Raw genomic sequence first — 22,057 nt, 5'->3', positions numbered from 1 at the left:
TACACATTTTGATCCATGGTTAAAATATTGACTACAAGAGCTTTAATTAAAGCAGATTGACAAACCTAAAATGAAATAATGATAATAAAATTATCTTTTCCAGCAGCTGACATGGATAATTTGATTGAACATAAACATCTATTTCCTTCCTTTTTTATCCATTACGTCATATAAGTTGCTGATTTCTAAACTTGAATCCCCAAAACATGAAACATTTGGTGGTTTATGTTGAGAAGAGTTTAGTCTTGAACCACAAAGAAGTCAAATGTCGTGCATCAAACTGTAAATGTGGATTTTGTGCCTTTTATTTTGAACATCATCATCTTCTTTCATCATGGACAAATTTCACCCAGCCTTTAATTATAGCTGCGTCTTTCAAGGCGACTGGTAAGCCAGAGGATGGAGGAGGTTGGCATTGAAAAAAGCAAGAAAAAAGATGATGAGAGAGGAGGAGGAGAGTCGGAGAAGGAGGGAGGTAAAGAGGGAGCTTGTTTCAGTTTGCAGTAATCGCTCATCCAGGAGCCAGTTCCACTCAGGGATATTTGGATTTTTCAGTCTGGATGCTGTAGCTCGGGTGGACTGTCTCTCTGTCTCTCTCTCTCTGACCTGTCTGTGGTGCAGACATGGGCCCCTCGTTACGCTCTGGGATTACCGTCTGCCTGCTCATCACCTTGGCTCAGGTGATCGCCGTGAACGGCCAAGAAGATGCCAAGAACGGTGAGTGACAGACGCCCAGAAGTGACTGCTCCTCCTGTCTTCTGATTGGATTCATGTGTTGACATCTGATATGTTTCAGCTGCTGACAGGTTTATGCAAAGAAGGACATCTGTCCCCTGCAAATGTATACTCTTAAAGTTTATAAATTCACTCATGAAAAGTTCCTTTTGGCCTATGTGGCAAATGCTTAATATATAATGTTTCCTCCTGATTTTCTTTTTCCTCTAATGATTCATGATTGTGCAACGAAGCCCTGTGAAAACATTTACCTGACAGTTGTGTTTGTCTTTCCCATTATGTACTTGTTTTATGATCTTGTCCTCTTTTTTTCAAAATTCAGGAAGTGGTTTGGGAGGTTTTCCCATCTCGTGCATTTTTTTGTGTATCTTAAAATCACACCCACAACCCAGGCTAGAAAGGCTTAATTAGACACCATTTTACTGTTTGAGAAGTGGTGAATAAGATAGAAAATATAATGTGAAAGCTGAAAAGCTTTTAGAATTAATTAGAGATAGAGAAAATGATAACAAGCTCCAATCTCTTGGAAAGAAAGTGACACTGACTTCTGATATTAAGGCGAATCGGCCTTAAGACAAAATCTCCAAATCAAGATCTTAAAGGTGGACAAATGGCAAAAAAAAAAAGAAATCTAAAAAAAAATGTCCCAGTGAATGTGATCATGGGTCAAAAATATCTCCCCCCCCCTTCAGGCTTCAGTACTATTTCAGTGCGAGGTCGAGGCTGAATGATGGGGTTTTGAGTGCCACGGCTATAATGATGTGGCCTTGCAGATGGGACGGACAAAAGCAGGCCACTAATTTTGGTCAGACTTCGAGCCAAAGGCAGACAAGACACACCCAGAGAGAGAGAGAGAGAGAGAGAGAGGATGCTGGTATGAAATATGCCTCACATGCTTCCATCCAACTTCACCTCCAGTGAAGCTGAAAGAGGAGGAAGAAAGACTTTACTTATAGATGTTTATTCTTAAAGGTCAGGTCTTGTGCAGAAGCTGTTTCTGTCTGTTTCAGGGCCAAAACCTGAGGATAAGGTTGATTCTATTCAAAAAATGAAATATGACAAACACTGCTGTGTTCTAAAACTGCTTTATTGGAGTTGAAGGTTTGCATTGTTTGTATGTTTTTACCTCAAAGATCATTTGAATTCTTGCAGCCTCCATGGTCTCCTTATGGTCTTTATGCTAAGCTAACCAGCTGCTGCACATGACAGTGGTATTCATATTATCAAACTGTTTCCTTGAAATATTCCTTTAATATTAATATATTAACAATATTATATTCTTTTAAAAATGTCCACTTTATCTGCACATGTCATCCTTTGTAAATCAATCAATATACACATCAAGCAAAGATTAGAGGAAAGAATGAACAATAAGCAAAACATGTTTTTTCAACTTTTTTCATCTCCCAGGTTTGGAATTAAGACTGTTTCAACTTCAGTATGATAAGAAATCAGAAATCAAGTGCACCTCGAGTGTCATTTTAAGGTGAATTCAGATGTTTGTTTGGTTTGTCAGCTGTTGTTGTTGTTGTGAAGAAATAGTTGAAGTCTGAGATTTATGACCCTGGCAGTCAAGACTTTGACTGGCCTTTTAACATTTTAGTGTGCTGTTCTTGGCTTTGGTTGATGTGAATTGTTTGAGACTTTAAATGGGAGCAACCGACATCAGCAGGCTGCAGTTTATTTGTTTCTCTCTTCACACATTTTTTCACAGGTTTCAAGGCTGATTTTAAGAATCAATACTGGATTTAATAGGCTTTTCTTTGAGAAATTACTGCAGTGTACACACACTGTAAGACAGTGGATCTTCCTTAAATAGTCTTATTATTATTATATTCCTTTTTTATACGATGGAAATATGATTTGTGTTTATTTTAACTTATGTGTGACTGTCTTAGTTACCTGGGTTCAAAACGTTTGGGACAATTAAGATAAAGAAGATGAAAAAGACATATTAATCATCTTGTGGACTGACTGGAGGAGTCCCAACCCCCAGCTTGGGAATCACTGGCCTAAGGTGCAGTTTATGTGGGCTGAATATTGCTTAATAATAAACCTGAGTTGAGGAGGATTTGGCGTCTGCATACCACAATGTCAGAAACAGTTTCCACTTTAAAAGAAGCCCACAGTTAGTCATGATAATTGCTCTCATGCTGTGTATCCGAGCCATAATCACATTTAAATGCCTATAAAGTGTTGTTTTTGATTATAGGAGTCTGCAGGTTTTAACTTTCTGAACTTTCTGCAGAGCTTCAGCTAAAGACTATACTTCTTTTGCAAAGCTAGATGAAATAAATGCCTTTTAAGCAGTTGCATAAGAATAGAGAACTGAACAACCTGCTGAATAACCTCCAGCTCATGGATTTCTTGCTGTCTCCTCCAGCAGCAGGTTTCATAGCAGGAGGGTTCTCCGGGTGTGGCACCTCTGTGCTCTCCCAAATAAAGACAAAACCACAAGTTCTACCCAAGCCAAACGTATAATAGAGCCACGGTGGTTTCCTCTGAAATAACTCCTGCTTTTTAAAACCAGCCTCCCTCGCGGGGAGAGGCTCCACCACATAATTAGTACTTAGGACGTCACTAAACTGCCTGGATTAAAATACGCTCTCAGCGCTCGTAGCAGGTGGCCATATTTGCTTTTTTTTCCTTCTTCTTTTTCAGTTTTTTCAGTTTTTCCTTTCTTTCTTTCTTTTTTAAGATTGGCGGACAAAAGGTTCAGGATTTTGACCTTTGACCTGCAGGGGAAACCCCCCCACTGTAAAGACTCATTAGATTTTCTTTTACTTGTCTTTACTGCTGCAACTAACAATTATTTTCATTCTCAAATATTTTCTTAATTGAGAGATTAGTTAAGGAATTACTCAAAAGAACAAAACCGATTAATTGATTATCTAAATAATAGGGGACTAATCTTATAGTTTACAAATAATCATTTAATCATTGTAGCACTACTCGTCTTTAAACCGTATTTTCCTTAAGAAAGAAAAATATATGCCAATAAGAAATCTTGATTCCCCTTTTGAATATTTTACCCTGTGTTTGAAACAATCATATTGATAAAGTTCAGAAAAGTCCAGTTTAAGTTCTTTAGTGTTTAAGTATTTCTTTAAAGAAAAATCATTTGTCAAAAGACAAATTAACAATTTGTGTTTTTTTAAATCAGATGAAACTGATTTAATTATTTGAGTAATTTCATCTGTACAAAACACCAGAATAAATCACAGGACTCCGTGGACACATTTCTACTTCTTAACCTGTTGATGAGACGAAGTGTACTTTATGAACCATAATGTGCGAACAAGAAAACTATAGGTTTCATCTTCTTTCATGTGCAGACATTGCAAAGATGATTACATAGTTGCATACAGACACATTTACAGCCTGGAGCTGAGAAGTCCAACCACAGTCTAGTCACTGACTGTTTATAAGTGCCTTGCTCAAGTGCAGCTCAGTGGCAATTTGCCTAAAAGTGTCTCTCATATAATTCTTACAGTAATTCATAGTTTTGATCTACATTTTGGTTTTCTGTCAGGTATTCCCCCAATGGTAAATTACCCTAAAATACATCATCTCATTCTGTTTTTTCTACCCTACTTTTGGCAACAGTTTACATGTTATAAATATGCAAATCAAAATCAAGTTATATCATTCTGTCAGTGCATATAAGCTGTTAAAAGTAAGTAGTTATGCAAGTGAGAAACTGGAGCATAAAGGGATTTAGTGGAGGAATCTTTCATGAATTATCTGTAGCTTGTCATTGAGTATTATGGCAACATTATTGTTGTGTTTTGGGCTGAGTTGCATGTAATTTATCGTTGATTTTTTTGTAATAAAAGGCCTGTTTAGAGGACAGCATGGAAGACTATAAATGCATATATATGAGGCATTGGTTCATGCTATTTGATATTAATATTAGATATTAAACACAATCAATACAGTTTGTTGACTTGTGAGAGACAGATAAAAGAAGAAGAAGGTCAAATTGAAGCAGCAACTCCAAAAAAAATAGGTTAATACTACACTTCCCACAATGCAACTCAGTAACACCCCTTCATTATACATTCCAACTGCTTTCAAACCTCATACCCCATTAGTCTCCAGAGCCACAGACGACGTTATAAAACTGTGTGGAGCTCATCATGACTATAAACTCACTCTGATGCCTAGAATCTGTGGACATTAGTGGGTCGTAATTATGAGGCTTCATGGTAGTTTATTGGCTCTAAGTAAACTTTATGTCTTTTTCTCTGGCTGCAATACGAATGAATCAATTCATACAGGACACAGATTTTTACTGCATTTATTAGTAATGGGTGCAGCCTGCTGGCCAGAGGAGGAAAGTACAGTTACAATAGCTTGTTGTAGTATTAAGTGTGTCCCTAAATATATGAATGTTTAATTTTATGTTTTTAAATCAAACAAAAGCATAAAACACTACATATAGGTTGGGTTAGTGTTGTTGGTTGTACTTCTGTGTAAGAATACGTAATTCTTCCTTCAAGAAATCCTGTATTTATTTTTATTTAAATATACTAATAAACCAACCATCCTTCAGTTTTTTATCAGTTGGTGCAACAAATCATAATGGGTATTTTAACAGTTGTTATTGTTAATTAAAACACAAGTATTGGTGTTTTTATGTCCAGTCATCATCACAAAGCTGCCTTGTGTAATTCGGAGCTGCAGTGACAGAATAAAAGTGCTTCCTGTCAGGTAAACTATCATTCTGAGTGTTATAAACTCTGTTTAAAAAGACCCACAGGAAGCTTTGAGCACCACTAACGCTTTTTTTATCATTTTCCACTTTAATAAAAACTCTTTAGTCCCTGTGAGGCTCCTGTAGGAGTGATGCCTCACAGTTTCCAGTGATCAGGCTGTTGGAGGAACACATTTAAGCAGCAGCAGCAGGTGCAGTGAAGAGGCTGTGGTAAACTTTAATTTAATCTTTTTAACTTTGATATGTTGGCAGACACATTAAGTTCAGTTATGTGACATTGTGTTTATTTATTAGTATTACTGCTGGTCGGGTTTTGGAGTGCTTCATATTCATTCAACCTGTGAGTTAATTGGTCTAATTAGACTAATTGAAAAACACCTGTGAGTTCACTTGGCACAAATAGACATTTAGATGCAAAGTAGAGTTTTTAATTAGAAGTAGTGTTCTTCTGGTGGTATAAATCATCAGGAATAACAAGCTGAACTTGTTTGCCCTGGATGGAACCAGAGGGTGTTATAATGAACAGTAGGCCCAAGGTGACACTGCTCTTCTCTGGTCAGAGTGTTACTTTTGCTGCTTGTCTTCACCACAGAGGAAACCAGCTCCCCCATTGTGTTTACAGCTTCTTCTCTTTTTCTTACAGCAATTACAGACCCACAAGAATCATGATTGTTTTCTCTTGGTTTAGCTCCACTGGAGCAGGAGTTTAGATCATTTCAGAGCTAAAATAGACCAGCTATTATTGGAAATAGACTCTATATATTCTAGTGAGAAAAAGAGGAAAGTAGATCTATGTATATCTCAGGGATAGCTGTGCACCACATCATCCTAGCATGCACAATATAAATGTTTAAAACTAATTTGATGTGTATCAGAGCAGAATTAAATGTGGGTCAGCATGGTGCATAAATATCCACATTTACAAATCCATCTTTTCTCTTTATTTGGATATTTCTATGGTTTTAAAAAAGGATTAGCTTGTTTATCTTCTGGAATGATCACTTTACACTGTGCATTTTAAAACTGAGAGACCAGCAACACAGTGCATAATGCATTCTCCAAGCTTTACTCAGACCAAAAACCTGTAAATATTGAATTATTACACCAACTATCAGCTGCCAAAGAGCGGCCTTGGGTTCTGATGTCCGCTGCTGTTCTTTTTCATGAAGATTCCTGTACAGAGGACGGCAAAGTCTACTCCAACAATCAGATATGGAACCCGGACCCGTGTCGAGTCTGTGTTTGTGATACGGGCACGGTGTTTTGTGAGGACGTGGTGTGTGAGGATGTGGATCACTGCGAGACCACAGAGATCCCAGAGGGCGAGTGCTGCCCCGTGTGCTCGGCCGCAGCACATTGGCCTGCCGCTCACACAGAAACTGGTAACTCCAGATGCATCCTGGGTGTTTCGTGGCAGTGTTTGTTTCGACTTGACGTAACTCCAGCAGTCGGACAATCCTCCCATCTGTGTCAGGACTGCTGGTGCTCCTTGTCTCCCGGCCTGAAGGCGTCTTCTTCAGGCTTTTTAATGCTGCAATACTGTGTTCAGAGTTTCCCTTTGACTGTCTGTTTTGTAAAAGGAATACGTTTTTCTCAACCTACTTTTGTGCCGCAAAAACATTGTGATTTACTGCAACACAAAAGGAAGTTGAGCAAGTAGCTTATTTACATAATAAGGTGTATTCCTGTGGGAAATTGTCACCTCTTCCGCCATGTTCAATGCTGTGTTTTTCATTGCACTTTATATACACTTTTGATGACTGTAATTGACAAATGTATTGGTCTTTTATGCTTCTTGAATGTTGCTTATTATTTCAGCACCAATAGTATTTAAACAGTGTTTCTTTCCTGAAAATGATGTACTGTTTAAAGCCCCTATGTGCACGATTAAAATAACTTGTGCTATTAGAATAATTAGGATGCTAAAATCACAAAACAATCTACTCATAGGGGCTTTAATAAACAGGACTACTTCTACCCTTTCAGAAAAACTAGCATGAAAATTGAGCATGTTAAAATATGTTGTCGTTGATTTTCACGCCTTTTTTTTGCTGAGAGTTAGATGAGAAGATCAACACCACTCTAACCATACATGAGCACGGTGTCAATCTTCTCATAACTCTTGGCAAGAAAGCGAAAAAGCATAAGATGTTGCACTTGATTGTTGGATTTAAAGTCAAAAGGTCAACATGAATTTCTTGCACTGTGAAATCAAAACCACTTCCAGATACTAATTTAATTCCTGTTTGATTTCTGTTCATTAAAGACACCTGCACAGAAAATGGAAAAGTCTACGCCCACAATGACATGTGGAACCCGGAGCCGTGTCGGATCTGTGTGTGCGATATGGGGACCGCCGTGTGTGAAGACGTGGTTTGCGAGGACCTTGGCAACTGTCTGAAAACTGAGACCCCAGAGGCCGAATGTTGCCCTGTGTGCTTGACTGAAGCTCCATCATCAGCTCCCAGTTCAGACCCCACAGCAGGTAAAGTTATTCATAACCCTGTCATGTTATTGAGGCATCAGTATGTGTTATCTTTTTAAAACATCTGTCCTCTGTTGCAGCTGCAGATGAGAAGACAGAGGAAAGCTGCACGGTCGATGGGGAGGTCTACCAGCACAACAACATCTGGAAACCAGAGCCATGTCACGTGTGCGTTTGTGACAATGGTGTCGCCATCTGCGACGAGGTGCAGTGTGAACTGGTGTCAAACTGCGAGAAGGTGGTGACCCCCGAGGGAGAATGCTGCCCCGTGTGTGAGAACTTCGCCAGTGCCAGCAGGGCGATAGGTGAGACCAATCAGAATCAAACACGCCCACACATACAAGGAACTGGAATTGTGCTTTACAATAAACACAGTGCATAAAGACAAAATATAAAATACTAATTAAATGTGCAATACAATATGAAACAAATGTAACAATACGTAAAAAAATATATGTTTTTAAGTGTACAATAATGTATTTTATTGTGTAATGCTTAAAAGAGTCACCAGGCTGAAAAGCGGTGCTGTCACGGTGTACAAAAACACCTTGGAGTACACTTTTACATCACTGCAGCAAGTGATGGCTCTGTGTAGGAAGCAAAAACAAAAATAGCTTACTTATAAAATTGATTGATTTAAGTTCAATAACAGTTTTATTTTTTTAATGCTTGTTAATGAATGCAGTAAAAATCTACTAAATTTCATAAATCATTAAGGCTAAGGAGGGTATATCTCTTTGCAATAAAGTTGAAGTAGAAATCTAATTTACCTTCTTTTTTGTGTTTTTTCCCCAAGAAATGATGGCCTTCAAGGTAAGTCATGTGTAATTCTGACTCTGACATGTATCAATATTTAAGACGATTACAAAAATAATTTGTTGTTCCTTAATTCAAACAAGTTGTAAATATGTTTCCTTTACAGGGCCAGAAAGGTGAACCAGGTGATATCCCATATGTAAGTGATGTCACGATTATGCGTGTACATGCAGAACTTTTTTTTACATATTTCAGCTCCTAATAAATAAAATATTGCTTTAATTCTGTTTTCTTTTTAATCTCAGGTGGTGGGGCTTCCTGGACATACAGGCCCCTCGGTGGGTTTCTCCTGCTTTTACTCCCTCTATTGTTTTTGTTTTTACTCTTGCATATGTCAATGTGTATAACTGGTTAATATGTATAATATGTAAGCTGAAAGAAATTAATTAAAATATATGACAGAAGGATTTGAGAACTATCTAATTTATAACTGCTATGCACTAACTTTGCCACTAGAGGGCACCAGAATGTCATAATGGTGCTAATGATTTGAAACACCCTGCAGAAAACTGAAGGATGTTATCATAATATAATAACTGCAGTAATTAAGTAAGCCAAATAAAATAACTTGTATCTGTGCAAAGATTAAATTTCCTATTTTGAAATGATATTAGTTAATCATGATATACATTTTCACAGCAGTCTGCAGTCAGAAAGTCCCTTTTTGTAAAATATGTGTCTCTTATACTTGTGTTTTTTGATTCAGGGTCCTCCAGGAGCTCAGGGAAGAAGTGGACAAAGAGGCTTTAAAGGCAGACGGGTCAGTCTGGATGAATACTTTTAACGCTGTTAATCTACAAGAGTTCTGTTAAAGGAAACCAGCAATGTCCCTCATTCTACAAACTTCCTTTAAAAATATCAGTATGTAAATGATTATTGTTGTCTCTCATTAATGGTGTTTCATCATTCACCCTGCAGGGATTGAAAGGGCCTCAAGGATTTGATGGAGAGCCCGGAGTGCCAGGAAATCCAGGAGAGGCGGGACCACCAGGCCAACCTATCCACCCAGGGGTTAGTCCGTCTCCAAACCTGTCAATAAATCTGCATTAATAGAAAATATGTTTGATGTTTGTTTCCTTTGCTCAAGATTTCTCTTTAATCATTTTCTTCCCTAAAGGGTAACCTGTTGTCCCAGATGGCTGCAGGTTTCGGAGAGAAGTCCAGTGTGGCTGGGATGGTGTCCGGATCGAGGGTGAGTTCTGCACAGCTGTGTAAAAGTAAATTACATATTTTAAATAATGTTAAATTTAACCCAGAGTGTATGAATTGTTGTTATTATAGGGTGAAGGAGGACCACGAGGCCCTCATGGGTCACCTGGGCAACAAGTATGTTTTTTTTCCTCCAAGCAAAGATTTAAATGCTTATTTATTTTTGCATGTTGTCATAAGACTTTTTGCATTATAATTACTGTCTTTATGGCCTCTGTTTAGGGTGCAGCTGGGAGTCAGGGGATGCCAGGAGACGCTGGAGAACCAGGACAAATGGTAGGAACATTTGTCTCTTTTATCTATGACGAGCAAATCTAAACTTGCCTCTAAACCGGATTTAGGTTTAGATTTCACTGTGCTAAAGTTTGGTAAAATCACAATCCTTGTGTTTGTTTCCAGGGTGAGCCGGGTCATCGAGGACCAGAGGGGCCTCCAGGGAAAACTGGACATGATGTGAGTCGAACACAATATTCGTCCTCATGAAAATGCAGAGTGTACTGTTATTAATAATCTTTTTTTCTAAACTGTTATTTTTACTTTTTCCTGCTCAGGGAGAAGCTGGAGCTGCAGGTGCCTCAGGAGAACCAGGATTTCCAGGATCTCTGGTAAGCTCGTCTCCTAGTCCTCATCATAACAAAGCAACACAATACACTTTATTTATAATATAACCAAACGTACAATAAATCAACACTGTTTATGATCTAAAGACAGACTTGTTGCTTTACCCAGAGTGTGTTAGAATCTAATGATGATCATTTGTTTCCATGCAGGGTGCGAGGGGATTCCCAGGACTTCCAGGTCATCCAGGACTTAAGGGTCTAAAGGTCAGTCACACTTTTCATGATTATTTTTCATGCTTTAACGTAAGAAACATCAAGGACTTAATACCTTATTGTTGATTTAAATCTCTGCTACAGGGAAATGGTGGTCTTGGTGGGTCAAGAGGCGGGTTTGGATCGGTCGGAACTAAGGTATGAATCTGTCATCTAATGTTGTGGTTCTAAAAATAGACGATTCATCATATTATTAAAAGGACAATTCAGCACCTTCTATGTGGAAGGCTGAGTTCTTCTGCTCAAGGGGCCGTGCCAGCAGTGCCTACATGTACCAGGATGCATTGCGTCCAGTCATTTCATTTGTATGAATGAGTTATAAAAAGTCCCATCTTTTGTTTTTCTTTTTCAATCCTGCATTGTGTCTTTTGTGTCTTTGTGTGTCCTGCAGGGTAAATCTGGTACTCCGGGTACGATGGGTGCTGCAGGCCCAATGGTAGGCAACACATGCAGAGAACACATCACAGAGTATTTCATATACAGCTGTCAGTCATCCAGATGCTGAGTCAGTGTTTTTCTGTTTCAGGGACCAGGGGGCATGCAGGGAGAACGAGGCAGAGCCGGACCTACTGGTCCTCTGGTAGGAAACACAAAGCATCTTTATATGTTTAGGAAAAGAGCTTAAATGTAAAATAGAGTTGCAGGGTTGAGACATTTCTTTCTCTTTAAGGGAAAACGTGGTGAAAACGGACATGTTGGCAAACCTGGTCCTATGGTAAGGAATTATATCTACTAAATGTATTAATGTACTTAAAAGCAATATTTTAGGAAATATATATTGGTGCTCTCACTGTAAGAAAATGAATATGCGTACCTCCCAAGGTGTTGAATTATTCTACTTTTATGCATTACTTGTTTTTGGACTTTATTTCACCAGATAATACACATTGTGAACAAAACAAACTGAAATATTTCTGATTTTGTTTTGAATATTAAACATTTCCTTTTCACTACAGGGTCCAATAGGAATCCATGGAGTTCCAGGATTTCCCGGTAACGCAGGAATGAAGGTGAGATGGTCTACTTTGGGAAGTTTTCTATAACATAATTTATTTATTTTTTAGCTTAGTGGGAAATCTTGAACTCTTGAACCAATACTGTCAATACTGTTATGGAACAATTCACACACTGAACATAACTTTGACACTATTTAATACTAAAACTTAAAGCTTAATAATGAACTCTCAATCTCAAAATGATTAAGAGTCTGCAGAGTTCATTACATCCCATAATTTAAGACTGTTGGATGAAACATGGGACACATAACTATCTTGATAAAGTCTTCATTTAAAACGAGTGATTCTACGATGCTTTCTTGATCATTTGTAGAAAATCTGAACTCTTAAATTTCAATAACAAGCTTGGTGAATGTGACCTGATTCTGTCCTGGGCTGCAGGGTGAAGCAGGACCAACAGGGGTCAGAGGAAGTCCAGGACGGCAGGGTTCCAGAGGGGATGGGGGTCACCTGGGACCAGCTGGTCCACCGGGAGAGCAGGTGTGTTACAAGTTCATCTTTCTGTCTTTTGTTGGCATTTCTTTTTAAACTGTGGTAGCGTGCACATATTGTTGGACTGTATCCGGCTTTTGATGATTAAATATGTGTTCATATTTTTTAACAGGGTGCTGGTGGACCCGATGGGGCTCCAGGTAGCCGCGGATCTTCTGTAAGTAGAACACCATAAGTTATGGAACACATCTTTGAATGAAAATCTTCTTCTTTTTACTTGTGTTTTTATCAAATCGGTCTCTGCTCCTCCTCCTCAGGGTATAGCAGGTGTCCAGGGTCCAGCAGGCCTGTTGGGTCAACCTGGTCCCCCCGGCCCCCAGGGAACTACTGGAACACCAGGACCAAAAGGCCAATTGGTACGAGCTCCCGTTGCATCTAACTGTCTGCGTCTTTCTCCGTTTCCATCTCTGTTTGTGACCTCCGGCCTCATATAACAGAATGCACGGTGAGCTTTAATGTTTTGATGTTTTTCTACAGGGAGAAGGTGGACTGTCTGGATTCAAAGGAGAAGCTGGATTCAAGGGAGAAAGAGTAAGCTGAGAAAAAACACCCTAAAAGTTCATATTTATAGTTATTTTGATGACTGACTGAATCTGATGATTGATTGATATTGCTGGGTTAGGGCAACCACGGCGCTCCAGGTCCTTTGGGCCCGATGGGAGATGAAGGGAAGCGTGGACCCCGAGGTGATGGAGGATCCATCGGAACTGCAGGAGCTTCAGGAGAGACAGTTAGTCAACTTTTACTTCAAGTTTAAGAAAAACTATTATAAGAAACCTTTAAGCAGAGGACGTTTCATGATCTCAGGGCCTGAAAACAAATGTTTATCTGTTGTAGGGAGCTCCAGGAAATAGAGGATTCCCAGGTGCAGATGGTTTACCAGGACAAAAGGTGAGTATTCTACATAATGGCAGAATTTATTTAATTGTTAATTATGATTATTCTAGACCATGACATGTGTTTCTGTGCTTTTGAACCAAACAGGGACTCCAGGGTGAGAGAGGGCTGGCAGGGTCGACCAGTGCCAAAGGTTTATCTGGAGATCCAGGACGTACTGGAGAGCCAGGTCTAACAGGAGCTCGGGTACAGAAGACACATCATTTATTTAATATTTACTGTGTTTTTGTACAAGAATCCACCTATGTGTCTAGACAGGCAGTTGGAGCAAAATTCCGACCTGCAGAAAATGATATATAGTGGTTTAACTTCTCACCTTGCTCCAGTGATGTAGTAGTAATGTACTCCTGGGTGTGTCAGTACACGGTGACATCACTGCTGGGCGTGGTTACACATGCAACTATTTCTGCCTGATGTTAAGTTACTTTTGAAGTGTGTCTGAAAAATGGACGACATGAACATGAAAGAAAGCATAAAATCTATGTGAAATAATTAGAAAATATCAGGAATATTGTTCTCATTCTAGATTATATAGAATAATAACTTTAGAGAATAAGATGCAGCTTCAGAGACGTCTATCTAAGGTTGGTCTGTTTTCACAGGGTCTATCAGGACTTCTTGGCGTCCAGGGATCAGAGGGAAAGCAAGGACCAATGGTGAGACAAACCTTTCATTTTCATCACTTACTAAAGTCAAAACAGTAGACGACACGTATTAACTTTTATTTTGGTTCATCCAGGGCTCAGCAGGAGACGATGGTAAACAAGGCCCAGCTGGTTCCACGGGGAACCGAGGTTCTGCTGGACCGATGGGCCTGCCCGGACCGAAAGGCTTCGCTGTCAGTAAATATTCTATATATTTAATTACTAAATGTAATCAGATATTTTGGTGCAGAAACGGATGATGACTTCTGTGGCTTCGGATTTTCAGGGTGATGCTGGGAAGATTGGAGAGGCCGGCAGCTCTGGGGCTCCAGGTCAAAGGGCAAGTTCTTTTCACTGTAATATATTGTATATAACTTATACTTCAAACTAAATCATAAATACATGTGTCATATCCTGACTGTGTCTCTCTTCTAGGGGGTGAATGGAAAAGACGGAGAGGAGGGCGCTGCTGGTCCAGCTGGTCCGGCTGTAAGCATCCAACTGTTCATCATCAATGATTTGATAACATGAAGTTTAGATGATTTATATTATTTTATTTGTTTTTCAGGGTCTTGCAGGAAAGAGAGGAGAGCAGGGACCACAGGGACTGCATGGTTTCCAGGTGCAGTGCATCCCAAAATTATAAAAAATATAAATTTATTTCTGCATATTGAGTATGCAAGTGTTGTTTTTAGCATTAAATGTAAAATGTTTGGTATTGATTAGGGTTTGCCAGGAATGCCAGGACCACCAGGAGAGTCAGGAAAACCAGGTGTTGAGGTAAGACAAAAAATATAGAACTTAGATGTGTTTTGCAGAGATTATAGTTAAATACATATTGATTTAGAAGTTTGTCCTATCTTATTGCATTAAGCATAATGTGTTTGTTTTTTTCCAGGGCCTTGCTGGAGAGGCTGGTGCTAGTGGAGCTACAGGTCCAAGGGTGAGTCCAGTCCTGTTCTCTCTCCTGATTTAATGTCTTCATTCTCTCACAGCGTCACATTAAGTCATTTAGTGAGATGAGGAGTTGTTGCATGACTTTATCTCCTGGTTGTTCTTGCAGGGAGAAAGAGGCCCTCCAGGAGAGAGAGGTGAAATCGGGTCCAATGGGCTGCAGGGACCCAAAGGTAGTCCAGGTGCACCAGGACCAGATGGGCCAAAGGTATTGTAACCTTAAAGACACTGACACAGCAGAACGTTGTTGCTTGTAAATATTGTTTGCAATAAGCTCCAACTGTAATATGTTTTGTACATTTCAGGGTAGCCTTGGTCCAAAGGGTGCTGTCGGAGAGGCGGGAGGTCCAGGACTTCAGGGGATGCCAGGAGAGAGAGGCTTATCTGGACCTTCAGGCCCAAAGGGAGATGCAGTAAGTTACATAATAAAGATACCATTTTTTCCACTGAAATGATCCCCAGCAGAAAAAGATGAACCTGAGGAACTGATGAGGCTGATTTCTTCTAACAGGGCTCTGCTGGAGAGGGCGGACCGGAGGGGAAAGAGGGATCTGATGGAGCTCGGGTGAGTCGACTCAAACTACACTGCACATCTCTCAGCAGAACAAGATGGAAGTTTGTGGCAAAATATTTTTTCTGATGGCACTCAGACTGAAAACATACTCACCGTTAGACCGTCACTGGCTGACAATCTTACAATTGAGTTTTCTTATGTGTAATGTGATATTCTAATAAACGTTTTAATTTCATTTAAAGGGGCTCCCTGGTGCTGTTGGACCTGCTGGTTCTGGTGGACCCAATGGAGAGAGGGTGAGCTCAAAAGCACACATTTTACATGTATTTTAAACCTGCAAATGGTCATGTAATTAGCCAAATCAGGTTTCTTAAAAGAAAGAAACTACAACAACAACTACACAAAATTGACAATATTTGACAGAAATTGAGTAGTAGACACACCAAGACGCTCATTATTTGTTAAACAACAGGACAGAGCTATTTAAATTAATCCACTATTGAATTTAAATGTAAATGAGAACTGGATGTTGTGCGACCGAGAACCTAAAGCAACTATTTAAAACCTTAAATCAGTAAAATGACTTATGATTCCAGTTTTAAATGAAACGCACATGTCTTAAAATCTTTGAATGTTCTTTTATTTCAGGGAGAAACCGGCCCACCAGGACCTACAGGACGCCGAGGAACAAGAGGAACCACTGTCAGTACAACTTTTTCATTTACAACTGAGAGAATATTCCTTTGAATGCCTGTACTTGATAAACACTGTATTTTTGTGATTAACAGGGTTCTACTGGTGACACTGGTCCTACTGGTGCCGTTGGCTTCCCTGGACCTGCTGTAAGTGGACGCTAAAGCAGGGCAGCCATGTCTGAAATATACAGATTTATAAACCAATAAAGGCTTCATTCATTTCCTGTTTCTGTCGTAGGGTCCGGATGGTCAGCCTGGGGTCAAAGGTGACACAGGAGAGGCAGGTCTGAAGGGAGAGGGAGGAGCTCCTGGACCTCAGGGGATGGCTGGGAGATCAGGAGGACAGGTAAACACATTGAACTATAAACTGTAAAAAAAGTGGTCAAACAACATGTTTACAATACTGTGTGTGTGTGTGTGTGTGTGTGTGTGTTTCAGGGACCCGTTGGTGTGACTGGACTGAAAGGTGGCAGAGGAACACAGGGTGCAACAGTGAGTACGGCTCCATATTTAATTCACTTAAATCTTTGTTTTATTATCATTGAAGTGCATCTTATTGGGATTGTGTTCTTCCATCAGGGCTCTCCTGGTTTTCCTGGACTTCCTGGAGGAGTCGGACCAGTTGGTTCTAATGTGAGTTAATTGTTGATAAAATGTGTTTCAATCTGATACCTGCAGTGGACTCATTAAGTCACAGATTTATTTGAGAAGTCTGGATTAAAGGTAGATCCTGTGTGTGTGTTTTCAGGGTGCTGTCGGACCAGACGGGCCCATAGGTGCTCCTGGAAAGACCGGAGCTGGTGGGATTGTCGGGGAGAACGGATCTCCAGGACGTCAAGGAGAGAGCGGACCTGCAGGTGCACCGGGCAGCGCCGGAGAGAAGGGAGAGTCTGGAGAGGACGGCCATGGGGTAAGACGATCATCCTAAACTTCAGGCTGTGCTCATCTATCAGACGTACACAAATAAATCTGAGATGTTTTAATCGCTTGTTTGTCCTTGTGTTTCTCTATCAGGGTCCTGATGGGCCTCCAGGACCTAATGGTGCCGCAGGACAGCGAGGGGTTGTGGGTCAGCCTGGACTCAGAGGAGAGGCCGGCATGCTGGGTCTGCCAGGTCCTGCTGTATGTACCCCCTCTAACAGTGTTTGATGTTCTTTGTTTCAGCCTTACTATGTTTTGTTTTGTGATTCTAGTGATGAAAACTTTGTATTTACTCCTCAGGGTCCACCTGGAAAATCCGGAGCTCCTGGAGTTAAGGGAGGCACAGGACCCGCAGGAGGAATCGGTTTACCGGGAGCCAACGGGCCAAGAGGAGACGCCGGACCTGAGGTCAGTCCCTCACGATCGAGCTGCTTATCTCTGATTAAGAAATTCTGAGAGGAAGCTCATTAGCGCTTTAACATGTTTTCTGTCCCTCATCATGTCATTATGTGTTTTTTCAGGGTTTCGCTGGAGCAGATGGGCCTCCTGGGAAGGACGGCCTCATCGGGGAGAGGGTAAGACTTTCAGTGGACAGGATGTGCTAACGCTACCATGCATATGGCCGTGTGTACTAACCACTGGAGTGTGTCCTTCCAGGGAGACAGGGGTAATGCTGGTCCAGAGGGTCTGCCTGGTACTCCAGGGTCTCCAGGAACAGAGGGTCCGATTGGGATGACGGGCGGTCCAGGACAAAGAGGCGAGAACGTGAGTTTCACAAACAATAAAATGCTACATCTGTCAATCACATATCAATAGCTTTGCTGATGCAAACACAACTACAAAGTCGGATCTGTCATGTCTCTTTGTTTGATTTGAGATTAGGGTGCCAGAGGCACCGCTGGACCCCAAGGACCAGCTGGAGTACGAGGGAAAGTGGTAAGCATAATATGAGAATGTTCGACCTCGTTGATACCCAAAACATCAACTGAACAACTAAGAATAGGTGTAAAACTTGTGTTTTTCTATGACGTGTTTAATTGTCATCCTGTGTCTTAATTCAGGGCCCTCAAGGACCACAGGGAGAGAAAGGAGCAGCTGGAGAACAAGGAGAGAGGGGTCAGAAAGGTCACAGAGGTTTCACCGGACTCCAAGGTTTACCAGGAATATCTGTGAGCAAAAACACGTCTAGTCCTTTAGATACTTCACATACTGCTGTTTCTAGTTAGTAGGTAGTTCAGGGAAACATTGATACTGAAACACAGTAACACTTCTTTATTTCAGGGCGCCACAGGAGACCATGGAGCGATAGGTATTGTTGGACCAGCTGGGCCGAGGGTGAGTGTGTAACATCACCATGCAGGTAAATTGTCAGCTCCGTCTTATTTCACAGTATTAATGATCCACTCTTGTACCGTACAGGGTCCTCCAGGAGTGGCCGGTCCTCCAGGAAAGGAAGGAAACATCGGTCAGCCCGGACCAATGGGTGCTCCCGGAAGCAGAGGATCCGGTGGGGAAATCGGTGCACAGGTGACACAAGATTTAACTTTTTATTATTACAAACAATCTGCTTATGAGTGGCGGCAAAATTGTGTTATTATTGGGAATAAACCTCTCAAGATCATAAGTTTCAAATTCAAGTTTCCTTGCAACCCATCTAGTTGTTGAGATATCATAATCATAATTGTTCCCACTGCTAGAACGGCAAAAATGAATTTGAAAACATCTTTATCATTTTCCTTGTCAGGGTCCACCTGGTGATTCTGGACCCTCCGGCCCTCCAGGCCCCCCCGGACCTCCCACCTCGGCTTTTGAAGACCTCTATGCTGGCCTTTACGACTACGAGGGTAACGGCGGCATGCCCGAGGCCGTGGACTTCATCGAGGACGACGTGGCTGCCGATCTACCAGAGATCAATGGAGATGAAGCTCTTCCCAATAAGAAGTCTGCCGTCCTGCGTGCAGACACGGGGGTCCAGGCCACACTGAAGACCCTCAGCGGACATCTGCAAAACCTCCGCAGTCCTGATGGAAGCAAGGTGAACCCTGGGAAGAGCTGCCAGGACATCAAGCAGTGCTACCCTCAGAAGCAGAGCGGTGAGGATCCAGTTTTCTGCTTATCAAGACACTGTTTTACCACACATGTACTCTAATTTATTGATGTGCCGCACATTTGATACAGGTGAGTACTGGATTGATCCAAATCAAGGAAGCACTAAAGATGCCATCAAGGTCTTCTGTAATATGGAAACTGGTGAAACCTGCATCTCTGCCAACCCGGCCAACATTCCCCGCAAAGCCTGGTGGACCAAATCCAGTCCCAGCGCCAACAAACCCGTCTGGTTTGAAGCAGACATGAACGGTGGAACCAAAGTAAGAAATCTAAAAATATGCATTCTTCTTTGAATCAAACCTGCCTTGAGTGTTGTCACGTCAAACTGTCCTCCGATTTCAGTTCCGCTACGGAAACACTGAGGAGCAGCCCAACGTGGTGGCGGTTCAGATAAAGCTGTTGCAGCTTTTGTCCAAGGAGTCGCACCAGAGCATCACCTACCACTGCAGGAACAGCGTGGCCTATAAAGACGAGAAGACCACCAACCTGAAGAAAGCTCTGGTCCTCAGAGGCTCCAACGGCCAGGAGCTGAGAGCGCAAGGAAACGTGCGCCTCCGGTACACCGTCCTCGAGGACGGCTGCACGGTAAGTCACTTCAGGACACTAAATTACATAAAAGACTGTTTGAAACATACTTTTACTGACTTATCTGGCTTCTTGTCCTTTTAGAAATCGAACGGAGAGTGGGGCAAGACGGTGATTGAGATCAGGACTCAAACTTCTGCCAGGCTGCCCGTCGTGGACGTGGCCCCCATGGACATTGGAAAACCAGATCAGGAGTTTGGCCTGGACATCGGCCCTGTGTGCTTCTCATAAAACAACACAAGATGGACAGAAACAGCCCTTTATAGAGAAGGAACATCATCACCAGTAAATTAGAGTATATGGACTCGTCTTTCTGTGAGCGTACAAGTCGATGGAGGTAAGATTCTTCTACACATGGCTGCGTTTCCCAAAAGCTGTTGAAGTACAGTGTTTCTGCTGTATGACAGGCAGGACACTAACGTAATTTATTCACCTACTATCTGGAGCACCAGTACTCTACAGGGAAATGCATGTGGATGGAAAAAGTGAAGTCTGAGGTGCTAACATGAAACCTAAGTAGAGCTTAAATGGATTGTAAACTTGCATAAACTGGAAAAACAGCCAATAATATTAAAACTGAAAGAGATGTAGTCTGAGAGCAGATTACATTAGAACTATTATAGTGAATAAAAGCAATAAACACTTTTCATTTGGCTTTTTTTCTCCAGTAAATGCACGTGCAGAGGCCTGGATAGGGCAAGAGTTAATATAGCAATGTTTTAAGTTCTTAATTTTAATGGAATAAAAAAAAAAAATTCATGCTTGAACCTAAATTATTAAGTTCTGTGCAGGAACTCATTTACTCTTTCAACAGAAAACCTTTGTATCTTCTTTTAAAAACTCTGTAAATGCAACATATGACTGTAAATTGCAAATAATTTGTTTGTTGTTAACTATGGATGTGGAATAAATGTCTTTCTTTGGAATGACTGTGCTCTCCCCACAAACCAAAGCCTAGAAAGTTGAATAAAATCAGTTCCCCTTCGTGGAAATAAGTTTAAGCGAGCTCAGAAAGGACACTAAACCATCTCACCACTAGAGGGAGACAAAGACTTTCTATAAACTAGATAATCAGAGTTAATCGCTTTCACCTGACATCCCAGGTGAAACAGTTCCTTCATTAGTTGTGCGTTAAGGTGAAAAAACAGCAGGGCTCCTGTGGTTGAAAACCAATAAAGCTCTGTCTAAATCTAAACAAACCTGGATTTATGCGGCACACATCCTACATTAGTGCTTATTTCTTAAAATATAATGATATATGAAATGTACTAATTTACAAAAGCAACATAAAGCCTAGTTTCAGCTTAAACAGTGCATGCACATGGGTGTATGATCAAATGAGAGAGAGAGGGAGGGAGAGAGAGAAGGCGTCCCTACAGGAAGAAAGAGAGCCAAAGTTCAGTCAGCACATGTTTCTGGGTCGACCTCTCTTCTCTGCGCTCGGTGAAAGACGTGACACTCACCGTTTCCTGCAGCCCGGCCTCTCCACATCTGTCGAGGTGGTCATTTTTAGCCGGGAGCAGCTATTTTCATTTTCGAGCACGGAAAAAAAATGTTTGCAGGTAGAAGTGTGGCTTCTGTGATCTCCACAGGACTGTTTGTTTTCTAATGTCGCTCCAGTCCATTTATACATCGAAAACTGTGTCTGAATTCTAAACTTCACCACACTTTAATTTCCTGGAAGTAAAGTCCATTTAGATCAGTTCAATAATATGCTCATTGTTCACTGCTTCAAATAAAATAAACAATAAAAACAAAGAGAAACCACAGAATCCCAGAAGACTACAGAAGTTCGCAGCCTGACAAAGAGAAACCACACTATTGTTTATTACTATTTCATATTTATTCTTCGGTATAATCATTCCTCCATATCAGTTTTATGGCCCTCCCTCTGTTACTTAAAAATCCTCTTCATATTATGTTATTCTAATGAGTTTTGTGTTTTTAGTTTACCGAACTCAATTTAGAATTAAACCTGTTTTAGCTTGTTTTATTGTTACTAGATTCACTGGATTTATCTTGTATCCTGTAAAACACTCCAGTCAGTCATGCCATCTTAACTTAGTTTGGAATGACATTTAAGTTAAGATTAACTAAATACATTTATACCAAAATAAATATATATGTGTAACATACCTATGAAATGGATAGATCTGCCTTCAAATAAATATGGCAATCAAATCTTTTTAAAATGCATGTAAATATAAATACACATTTATTTATTTTAGGATTTATTTCATATGCTTTTTTTATTTAGTTTTTTTTTTATGTAGACTTAATTGCAATTTCATAGTTATTAGTTGTAAAGGTTTTTTGTCATGGACCAAAGAATTGGACAAATACAAATGTAGAGCTGATGATGCTCGATGAAAGGTCAGGTACCAAAGTTATTAGCATCTACATGAGCCACATCATCCTCTCTCCTCTTTCATCTC

General features: G+C 40.6%; 1 protein-coding gene across 1 annotated transcript; it reads left to right on the top strand.

Moving 5' to 3' along the window:
- Nucleotides 1–399: 399 nt before the first annotated feature.
- LOC129112004 (collagen alpha-2(V) chain-like) lies at nucleotides 400–20,366 on the top strand. The gene is made up of 57 exons (XM_054624177.1): nucleotides 400–475; nucleotides 622–717; nucleotides 6,622–6,834; nucleotides 7,719–7,937; nucleotides 8,018–8,242; nucleotides 8,734–8,750; nucleotides 8,860–8,892; nucleotides 8,999–9,031; nucleotides 9,460–9,513; nucleotides 9,672–9,764; nucleotides 9,871–9,945; nucleotides 10,035–10,079; nucleotides 10,185–10,238; nucleotides 10,362–10,415; nucleotides 10,514–10,567; nucleotides 10,733–10,786; nucleotides 10,880–10,933; nucleotides 11,187–11,231; nucleotides 11,322–11,375; nucleotides 11,466–11,510; nucleotides 11,752–11,805; nucleotides 12,193–12,291; nucleotides 12,416–12,460; nucleotides 12,561–12,659; nucleotides 12,781–12,834; nucleotides 12,926–13,033; nucleotides 13,141–13,194; nucleotides 13,288–13,386; nucleotides 13,803–13,856; nucleotides 13,940–14,038; nucleotides 14,131–14,184; nucleotides 14,280–14,333; nucleotides 14,413–14,466; nucleotides 14,571–14,624; nucleotides 14,743–14,787; nucleotides 14,908–15,006; nucleotides 15,104–15,211; nucleotides 15,310–15,363; nucleotides 15,555–15,608; nucleotides 15,961–16,014; nucleotides 16,101–16,154; nucleotides 16,246–16,353; nucleotides 16,446–16,499; nucleotides 16,587–16,640; nucleotides 16,756–16,917; nucleotides 17,022–17,129; nucleotides 17,229–17,336; nucleotides 17,450–17,503; nucleotides 17,586–17,693; nucleotides 17,811–17,864; nucleotides 17,990–18,097; nucleotides 18,210–18,263; nucleotides 18,348–18,455; nucleotides 18,673–19,021; nucleotides 19,107–19,297; nucleotides 19,380–19,622; nucleotides 19,707–20,366. Exons 1-57 carry the CDS (start codon nucleotides 400–402, stop codon nucleotides 19,851–19,853), a joined length of 5,052 nt encoding a protein of 1,683 aa, XP_054480152.1. The 3' UTR covers nucleotides 19,854–20,366.
- The last annotated feature ends 1,691 nt before the right edge of the window (nucleotides 20,367–22,057 follow it).

Source organism: Anoplopoma fimbria, chromosome 22 (genome assembly GCF_027596085.1).
Source record: "Anoplopoma fimbria isolate UVic2021 breed Golden Eagle Sablefish chromosome 22, Afim_UVic_2022, whole genome shotgun sequence".
NCBI classification, from domain to species: Eukaryota; Metazoa; Chordata; class Actinopteri; order Perciformes; family Anoplopomatidae; genus Anoplopoma; species Anoplopoma fimbria.
Note: the sequence above shows the minus strand (reverse complement) of the source record. Positions and strands in the feature narration are given on the sequence as shown.

Excerpts from the sequence above, each read along its gene's own strand:
- LOC129112004 (XM_054624177.1), top strand. The coding sequence starts at position 400 with ATGGAGGAGGTTGGCATTGAAAAAAGCAAGAAAAAAGATGATGAGAGA. Across the intron at positions 8,893-8,998 it reads AACCAGGTGATATCCCATAT|GTGGTGGGGCTTCCTGGACA; the intron begins GTAAGTGATGTC and ends TTTTAATCTCAG. Across the intron at positions 14,788-14,907 it reads GTGGAGCTACAGGTCCAAGG|GGAGAAAGAGGCCCTCCAGG; the intron begins GTGAGTCCAGTC and ends TTGTTCTTGCAG.